Source organism: Chlamydotis macqueenii, chromosome 18, assembly GCF_036417535.1.
Source record: "Chlamydotis macqueenii isolate bChlMac1 chromosome 18, bChlMac1.mat, whole genome shotgun sequence".
Lineage (NCBI taxonomy): Eukaryota > Metazoa > Chordata > Aves > Otidiformes > Otididae > Chlamydotis > Chlamydotis macqueenii.
The window spans coordinates 3,040,144-3,049,816 of record NC_141573.1 but is presented as its reverse complement, the minus strand read 5'-3'; the positions used below and the strand labels follow the sequence as shown (position 1 = coordinate 3,049,816).

Genomic DNA, 9,673 nt, shown 5'->3' with positions numbered 1-9,673 from the left:
AAAATAAGGTTTGAGGGGGAGAAAATTGCTCTTTGGTGCGACTATCCTGCTATTTAGTAGCTTGATTTTTGATATATGAGCTGCCTAGCCTGGCACGGAGAGAGTATTTTGCAATTCGGAGATGATAAAATAATTACATGATTGCATGCTTCTTGAAGACATGAGGATAATGTTTCCCAAGTGCCACCAATTCAGTCACCGCTCAGAAGAAGAAAAGCTCCTTCTAATCAGCCCTCCCCGGGTAAGGGTTTACAAGAGCACCCTTGAGGTCGGCACTAATCTACCAGCTTCCACTGAACTCCTTTAGAAGAGCGCAGGATTACCCAATTTGCAGGGTAAACACGCTACTTCAGGCTGAGGAAAGGGCGTGTGGCTGCCGGGAGCCCTTCGCAGAGGGGAAGCGGGGGCCCGACCCTGCAGCAGCCCCGCGGCGCGAAGGGTGACCCAGCCTCGTCCCAGGGATGGAGAGGAGGAAAGGTTCGCCATCTTCTTTATTAAAAAAAAAAAAAAAGTTTATTGCAAAACTCAGTGTTTTAGAGTATTTCCAGAGTCCGCTCGGTACGTTACAAACAAACCAGTCAGTCCTGCTTTGAACGCGTTAAAGCCTGCTCCTGGGTCGGCTGCGCCCGCGCGCACACATACGCACTCGCTCCCCTGCTCGTGCCGCGACACACGAACAGAAACGTACGGTGAGGTCAGTGACAAACATTATTTGATCTGTATTGGAAATTGTTGTAAAAAAAAAAAAAAACAAAACAAACAAAAAAAAAACCAAGTTACAGTAGAACCTCGCAAATCCGCAGAACAGGGAGCTTACACACGCACACAAAACCTGGAGGCCTCGTTCCACTTCCAAGCAGTTGTAATAGCAAAGTGCTGTAGTGAGGCCTCGTATCGCAAAGACTTCAATCATCTCACAACTGTCAGCTACAGAACATTTACCAAAATGCTTGAAGTATCATAAATTAACAATAAATAAAAAGCACATCTTAATGCAACATGGTTATTTGTTCATTTACTCACTGATTCACAAAACCCTAGTTCTCCGTAAGGGGTCATCCACTCCGGGGTGCAATGCAGCGAGGTTCTGCTGGCCGTGATAAAGTGCTGAGGCAGAGGAAGGACGCGAGACCACGGGTCTCGGGCAGTGAGGATGAACTGCTCTAGCCACTTGTTTGCAAGAGTGCCTGTTTTTTTTTTTTTTTTGGACATCTAAGACAGAAAAAACAAATCAAGCACCTTCCCAAAAAGTTTTTTTTGTTTTGTTTTGACAGATTGTCCCACATTTCTATGGCTGGTAGAATACAGACAGCGTAGCAGTTAATGCATGATGCCACTTCCACTTCAATACACAGAAATGTTGGTTTGGTTTTTATCCAAACCAAACCAGACTTGTTTTGTTTGTCCCCCTGAGTTGCCTAGAGGCGTTAAGATGCATATAGGTGGGGTAAGCAAGCTTGTGTCACCGGGAGCAGGAATCGCTCCCGTTAAGACTAAATGAACAGCTAGCACGGCGTCTCATCATTCCCTTCACACCTTCGATGTGCACAGCCTCCTGTTCATTTCTCACTGAAGTCAGCAGCAAAAAAAAAAAAAAAAGAAAATAATTAAAAAAAAAGCCTCTCGCTGACTTTGGGGGAGCGGGGAGAGCCGGGGAAGGGGGTACGGCACAACCAGCCGCCCCGTGCCCGCGGGGTTTGCGGATGTGGGGAGCAGACTGCGAGGGGCTGCGTAACGTGGGGGTCTCCACACTCCTTCGGTGACGGGGCAAAGATTTCCTTGTGCACTGGTAAGCAAAAGGGTTTGGGCACATTAAGACATACTGGGCCAAATCCCAAATCCTTATGGAAGGAGATGCTGGATCTGTAGTTTATTATTATTTTTTTTTTCCTTTCTAAATAAGAAATGGGTTACCTAAACCTACCTATTAAAAACAGCTACACTCTATGCTGTAAGAGTAAGTTTCCCAACAATTTCACAAGCTAGCAATACAAGATAGGTATTGAGGAGATTGATGTAGAGACAGCTTTCCGTTATGCAGAAGATGATTTTTCCTCTCCAGTTATTTGAGCTAACCTCCTTTAACAATCTTAGAATAAATTAATAAATACTAGTTAAATTAGAAACAGTACATCAGATCTATCAAAACAGTTCTAAGGATACCAGTCAGGAGAAGAAAAATTATCTCAGAAATATGTGCAGTAATAACTGGCCATAAAGCCATACGGAGCCTCTGCTTTCCCCAGCGTTTGTGATGTTCAAGTTAAACCACAGAATCATGGAATGGTTTGGGTGGGAAGGGACCTTTACAGGCCACCCAGTCCGACCCCCTGCAAGGAGCAGGGACATCTTCAACCAGACCAGGTTGCCCAGAGCCCTGGCTTTGAGTGTTTCCAGGGGTGGGGCATCCACCACCTCTGGGCAACCTGCTCCAGTTTTTCATCACCCTCGTTGTAAAAAAAATTCCTTATATCAAGCCTGTATCTGCCTCCTTCTGTTTTGAAATCATCACCCCTCACCCTATCACAACAGGCCCTGCTAGTTTCTCCCCGCTCTTCTCATTAAGTCAGCTATCTAGCCTAGCCTCCTCAAATCTAAACCATGAGTCCATGGTCTTCCAGAAGGCGGCTCAGTTGGTGACCGGTGGCATACGAAGCGCTTGTCTCCAGGTCGTATCATCGGTTTCTTGACTGCTTGGAGTTTGGGGTAGAGGATGGGTGAGGACAGTCAGAGGCTGGGCTGCTTCCGCTGTTGCCGTTGTCAGTTTTTCTGGCATCAGTCGAACCTTTACCTATGCTTGTTATCAGGAAAGCAGGAGTGTGCATCACATCTTCATGCTCAACAGATGTTATTTTTGTGTGGCTATCCGTATTTTCTATGGAGCTTTCCGTTGTTGGTTAAAAAAAGTTCTTTCTAATAATAAAAAAAAAAGTTGTTGGTAGCAACTGTTCACATTTAAAATTTCACATTCCCTTTAGAATGTAGTTTTAAAACGTGGAGCAGAGCTGACATTTTTCTTTCCCCAGTCTTACGCCAAGTACATCAGATGGAGAAGGATCAGGGTTTATGGCACGCTGTCACCAGCTTTTCCTGAATTTTCTGCTCTTCCAATATCCATTTCAATAAAGTCCTCCGGCAACTCCGGTACGAAGTTTGCTGCCCTGTCCTCTGGGGACCGCTGCTGGCGGTGGCACAGCCCAGCCTTGCACGGTCTCACCAGAGACAGGAACACAGCACCCAGGACCATGCCAGCAGCACAGGAGTAAAAGGCTGAGCTGTAATTCTGTGTCGTATCCACTAAGACACCTACAGAAACACATTTACAGCAGTTAGCCACAACAGACTCCCCCTCGCCCACCCACCCCTCCTATAGGATTTTTAAGCCGGGTACCACTGCATCATTTTATTTCCAGTGAAAAGATGCTCAATGACAAACAGATGCTACCTTAAAACCAGTAAAAACGCTGTGTTCAGGGGTACAGCGTCACCTCCAGGCAAATCAGAAACCCTTTGGGCGCTGCAGGGACGCCAAGCCCGAGATGCATCAGGCATCTCCTTATGGGAGACTTCACCTTTCTGCAGCACATGGCAGAAACACGCAGAGAGGTCTGTGTCTCCAGCTCGCTAGAGCCTGAAGTGACGCCAGGTTTAGGTTTCTAACAGGAGCAGGGTAGCACTGCAGTATTTTCCTTTACTCTGAGGTTCCTCGGTGGAGGCTGCTTCATCTGTGGGACTCTGCAGAGCTGCACTGCAGCAGTCTTCTGGCTCCGAGAGCCTCCTAATACTAGTTGCAGGGCTTTTAGGATAGTGCAGTGATTAGCGCTGCCAGAACGCTTTCTAGACAGATCAGCACCAACAGCTGTCAAACATACAAAAATATGAAAGTTTGAGTTACCTGCAAGGGGTGGTCCAGCCAACCCAGCTAAGCTTTGAATGAAGACGTAGACTCCAGCCGCAGAAGACATCTTTTCAATGCCAACCACGTCGTCTTCTGCCAGGAGGGGAATATGTGTGCCCGCTACTGTTCCGAGCATGAACCCAAAAAATACGCTACATGTCATCAAGCCCCAAAATTCAGAGGCAAAAGGGAAGGCAAACAACGCTACAGACAGCAGAATAACACAGATGAGTTCGATGTAGATCTTGCGGATGGGTTTTTTGTTGAGAACCCAGCCAGCTGAAATTCTTCCAAAGACCTCTGCGATGGCCATGGCCGACAGTATGTACGCAGAGTGGTCCTTGCTGATGCCCAGGCTGAGGCTGAGGGGAATGATGTAGAGGGAGGGAGCGAAGAAGCCCAGGGTAGCAAACAGGCCAAAGAATGCATAACAGATAAAGCTACAGTCTCTCATCACAGAGAAGTCCAGTAGTTTGTTTTTTGGTTCTGGAGGGGTGCTGTTATCTTCAATAAGTATCTGTGCGTGTTCCTTTGGTTCTTCACTTTTCGGCTCTGCTTTGGCGTTTCCAGGCACATTGCTGGGTGAGGTAGTTATTTCTACTCCTGAGTCTATGGACTCTATTGAGGTGCGTGTTTGCTCATTTTCAAGCATGTACTTTGTCTCCGTGGGCTCTTCCGGAGGCTGCGCTTTCGCTTCTTCTTGCTCTTTGATGATAATGGGTCGCAGCAGCGACCCGCAGATGACGATGCTTAGCTGCAGCACCCCGACAGAAAGGAGGCTGTACCTCCAGCCGATCCGCTCCTTCAGAGCAGTAATTGCTGAGGGGAGAGGGCAGAAGAAAATGTCATTAGGAGAGCCTGTAGTTACACTGAGGAGCTATCCGAATTTACAGCCAGGGAAGTAACTTCATCACTGGGGGGTTCCGAGCACCTCAGCTGTCGCAGAGGCCGAGCAGGGGTCCCTCCTGGTCCACCCTGCCCAGGGCCACCCAGGGGTCAGGCACCCACGCTCCTCCCCATCAGCTGCAGCAGGCAAGAGCTGGAAGCTCCATTTAACACCTGGCTAGCAGAAGCTGTCCTCTTGGTAGCCACTTTTGAGGCCCCAGCAAGTTCGGGATGCGCGAGGACGAAGGAGGTGTTATTTTTAGTGAATGAGAGTAAGCTCAACATTTGAGCTTCCTGTCTCAGCTGAACCCACCCTGAAACCAGCTACTGGAGGAAGTCTGAACTCGGCTCAAAGGTGCACGTCACTGCTTAATTACAAACCTGAATTTGCAGTGGGGATTGGCCGAAAGCAAGCGCGCGTGGCAGCGGAGCACCTGACCTGCAGGGGACGGGCGGTGACAGGGCAGTGATGGGGACGTCCTGCCTGGGGACAGGTCCCCAAAAGGCTGCAGCAGCTCGGCAGCCCGTGCTAAGCACGAGCCCGTTAACCTTTAGGAGCGGTTATGTATACTGCATACGTTTTAAATAGCTGAAGTTTCTCGGTCTTATTTTTAGCCTGCTAGCTCTATATAGGGAACCCGGCGGGCTGCGTATTAGTGAGGCACGTCCCGCTCTGGCAGACGATGCCGGGGAGGGCTCAGGCATCGTTAGACCCGTCTCTAGGATTACTTGTAACCCTGTCTGCAGGGCACGAGTGCCGCAGGCACGTGAGCGTATGAGCCACCACCCGCAGGCTTTAGCGGCTCACGGGAAGGCCCACGAGCACCCTGGTATGGATGGTCTTTGGCTCCAATTTGCTTGGGAAGAGGTTTGGAACCGCGTCGTGCTTTAGGAACTCGCGGCGTTCCGGCACTGTACCTGGTGCAAAGGAGAAGACAGCGAAACATTCTCCTGTAGATGCCACTGCTGTGACCAGCGAACGTCTTTTGTCAAAATACTGTGATAAAATGGTGACAGTCGGGAGGAAAGAGAAGCAGTATCCGAGGCCTGTGAATAAATGCCAAAAATTGCCATAACAACAAGTAAGGGAGGGGGAAACACCGATGCAAGAACACGTTAAGTCAGCTTTCCCAGTGGCGAGATTACAGTATCATTTCGGCCAACTCAGCAAGTCACCCTGGAAAAAAATCATTGGGGAAACCAGAATGTTATTTTTTTAAATTGGAGAGGGGGAAAGAAAAAAAAAAAAAAGAAAGAAAACAAAACAAGAGACCCAGCCTCCCAGACCTGCTAGATAATATGCCTTCTGTTCCCAAACAGCCAGCGGGGTCCACTTTGAGGACCTCATCTGCTTAAAGAGCTTGAGCCTGTAGCAGTTGCTCCCCTAAGCAAGGCAAGCTCCCAGCCATGGGTGTGAGCAGGACACCAAGGCCAGACCCAAGACAGGGAAAGGTATCAGGAAGAAAAAAAAAAATAAACCAAAAAAAAACCAACAACACACCAAAAAACCCCACACAAACAGATAGAGGGAAAGGTTGGAGGATCTGACCCCGTGAACAACTTCCATCTTCCCAGCAATCCCACTCAATCAGAAGCAGTCAGTACAGTGCGCTAGTGCAGGACCAAGCCCCAAGGTGGTCCCCAGGGCGGCACGGGGCAGAAAGCCAAGCCCTGAGCCCAGGCCATCACCTCTGCCAGGAGGGTGAGGGCAGCAGCATTTCTCAAGCACCCCCAGTGCCGCCCTGGCCAGAGCCAGCTTGCAGGAAGCCGTGGGAGCGAGCGAAGCGTTCAGCAGGCACGGGACTAGGACGACTCACCAGAGATGACGCCAATGGTGACATACATGTCCACAACAGTGCAAGCGAAGGAGGCGGTGACCATGCCGGTGCTGATCAGCACCCCTCCGACCATCACCACGAAGCGGTGACCAAAGCGATTGCTGAGGACCGTCGACAGAGGAGCTGGATGGGCAGGAGAGGAAGAGAGCTGCGGTCAACACCCAAATCAGCAACTTCACCAGCTACATCTCCTTCAGAGGCTCTTCTGGTACCCCAGTCCCTTGACGTGCCACATCCCTGCCAGATGGCCTCGCGCAGCAGAGCATCACCCCGAGCCATCCTAGGAGCGCTGTACCGCTCTCAGTTTAGGATGCGCTAAGAAAAATCATCAGAAGAGACTAAGACGGGTGCAAACCTGCAGCAACATCCATAGACACCAGTGGATTTCGGTGAGGCTCAAGTTATTTCAATCCTTTTTACTACAGAGTTAGATTTCAAAACTCTTGTTTTTACCCCTCGCTGATGAGAGCTGAGCAGCCGGGCCAAGCCCAGTGACAGTGGCCACATCCCTGTACTAGGCAGAAGGACACGAACTGGTGCTCAAGGGACAGCTGGGCTGAGACAGACATTTCTTGGCGTTTTGGGAGCACGCAGGCTCTGAGCTTCATGGCTGTTATTTATCATGGAGTCCTCAGAGACACGAAAGTCACAGGTACCCAGTCCCCGCACGCTGAGTCAGCAGCTCCCGCGGAACGCCTGCTACTCTTACCTGTGAAGGTCTGTACAAACACACATATGGATATGATCCAGGATATCCTGCTGTTGGTCTCGTCAAAGCTTTCCATCAGGTCATTAAAGAAAACACCAAACGACTTGATAATGCCGTACGTCAGAGCTTCCACAAAGAAGAAAGCAAGAGCAATTATCCAACCCCATCCTCCGTCAGGCACTTTAGTATAAACATTTGGAGCGGTGCACGGCATTTTTACAGCTTTGACAGTCATTTTTAATCTGGAAAAGAGGGGAGAAAGAGCCAGGCGTCAGCTTAAGGTGAATTTTGCTAGAAGAGGCATGGCCCAGCAGCTGTACCATCACCGGGGCAGTCCCCGTGCTGCCGAGGGATCCAGTGCAGGAGTTGGGCTGAAGTTTCCGCCTTTGTTGCGCCACGGGCTCGTTTCTGCTGGTGCCCTTTGAGCCCAGGACCAGAAACTCTCCACTCAGCACCCAGGCAAGCAGTTCCTATCAGCAAAGACCAGCACCTGGCAGCTGTCGTCAGTATTTTGGTGCGTGGGGGTGGAGGGACGCAGTTCGTGAAAGACCCAGCGCAGGACCCAGCGCGGGCTGGTGGAGCCGCAGGAACCCCCCAGGAGCAGCGGGGGTGGCTGGTGACACCTCGGTGTCACCCATTTGCTGTGGGATCAGTCCTACACCCCAGCATCCCGCCCTGCAGCGTCCTAAACCCGGGCGCTCGGGGTGACAGTAACTCCTCGGGAGCGTGCCCGTTCCCCAAAACGGCTGCTCCAGGGCTGCCAAGCCCCTGCTGTAACCTGGCAAGAGGGGGTGGGGACACCCCTTGATGCCACCAGCTCCCCTCGGGGTCTGTCACCCCCCAGGGCAGCAGGAGGCTGAAGCCCTAAAAGCTGCCAGGGACTATAAGGCACGGGTGGGGTCCCTGCTGCCCCGCTCAGTGTCACCCGTGGATGCAGAGGGGCAGTTTTTGTCCCGCCCACGGTCACACCTGCACGGGGCGGGGGGGGGGGGACAGGACACACAGTCCTGAGGTCAAGCCCCGGCACTGGCTCCCAGTGGCCACCCCGGGAGGGGACAGCGGGGTGGCCGTGGGCCACCACCCCGGGTGCTGCTGGCCCCACGGCCCGTGGGCTGCCTCCGGCCCCACGCCCACCGCGTCCCGGACCTGCGGCCTTTGCGGGCGGCGCGTTTCCTCCCCACGCCGTCGTCCCCGGCAGCCACCAGGCATTTCCCTCCTCCATTTTATACTCCAGATCACCCGCACCGCTTTCTCGGGCGGAGGAAACCAGAGCGGCTCCGGCGACGCTTCCCCATCCCACCGGGGAACTTCTCACGGAGGAGCAGGCGAGTGCGTGCGCGTTCCCGGTGACGCGGCCACCAGCGCCCACCGGGGACGGACCCGGGAGCGGCCCCACGGGAGCGTGGCTGGGGTGGGAGGGATGCAGGGACCCACCCGAGGGGTCCCCCTGAGCGGGGAAGGGGGGGGGTCAGCACCCCTCTGCGGTGCTGCGTGGTGGGTTCAGGCTGGTGCACGGCCCCCTCGGGGGCTTTTCTGCCGAGGGATGGAGTCACGCGTGGGCTCCTGCATCCCTCGGGTGCTGCCCGCCCCCGGGCTCTGCTGCAGCCCCGGGGCCGCGTGATGGGCGCAGGCAGGGCCACCGCCGTGAGCCCCGGCGGGAGCTGAGCCCAAAGTTTGTGGGAAGTGCCTGGGTAAACCCCCCCACGAGAGAGGCGAGGGGGCTGCCATGAATTCCTGTGTCACTGCACGAGGCACGGGGGGAGATGAGATTAGAAGGAAGCACGCTATTTAGAAGCAGGAAAAAAAAAAAAAACACCAAACCAAACAACCAACCGCAAGCCTTGGCGTACATTATGTACATTTAAAAATTAAAATAAATTATGATGGGGAAAAAAAAATTAAAAATTGAGATGCCAGAGCTCAGGGGCCCGGCGTGCCCCCCCCTTCCCTGCATCACTTTCCGAACATTTCAGACCTGATTTCTGCATCGCCACCGCCGCACCGGCTCCTCGGCGAGCGCCGGGGCCGCCGGCTAAAAATAAAGGGATGCGGAAAAAAAAAGGGGAGGGGGAGGAGAAGCAAAAAGGTAGGAAAAATTAAAAATAATTAAAAAAAAAAAATTTAAAAGGCAAACAAAGCCTTCTTCCTCCCTCCCCTCCCCTCGTCCCCCGGGCGGGAGCCCACTCACCGGCGGCGCTGGGTGCTGCGGCGGGGCTAGGGGCTGCCCATGGCCGGGCAGGGGGACCCTCGGCGGGGCAGGCGAGAGGAGGCGGCCCCGCTGCCCGCCCGCCGGCCGCTGCTGCTCCCGCTGCCCGCGGCGGCGGTTGCGCTGCGCTCGCTCCC

The 9,673-nt window shown here is 52.8% G+C and overlaps 1 protein-coding gene across 1 annotated transcript; it reads right to left on the bottom strand.

The window, feature by feature from the left end:
- Positions 1-502: 502 nt before the first annotated feature.
- Positions 503-9,615, bottom strand: SLC16A6 (solute carrier family 16 member 6). Its single transcript, XM_086762515.1, has 6 exons — positions 9,519-9,615; positions 7,331-7,572; positions 6,601-6,744; positions 5,702-5,830; positions 3,896-4,717; positions 503-3,306 (listed from the first exon to the last, which is right to left on the bottom strand). Exons 2-6 carry the CDS (start codon positions 7,563-7,565, stop codon positions 3,065-3,067), a joined length of 1,572 nt encoding a protein of 523 aa, XP_086618641.1. The 5' UTR covers positions 7,566-7,572; positions 9,519-9,615; the 3' UTR covers positions 503-3,064.
- Positions 9,616-9,673: the final 58 nt, after the last annotated feature.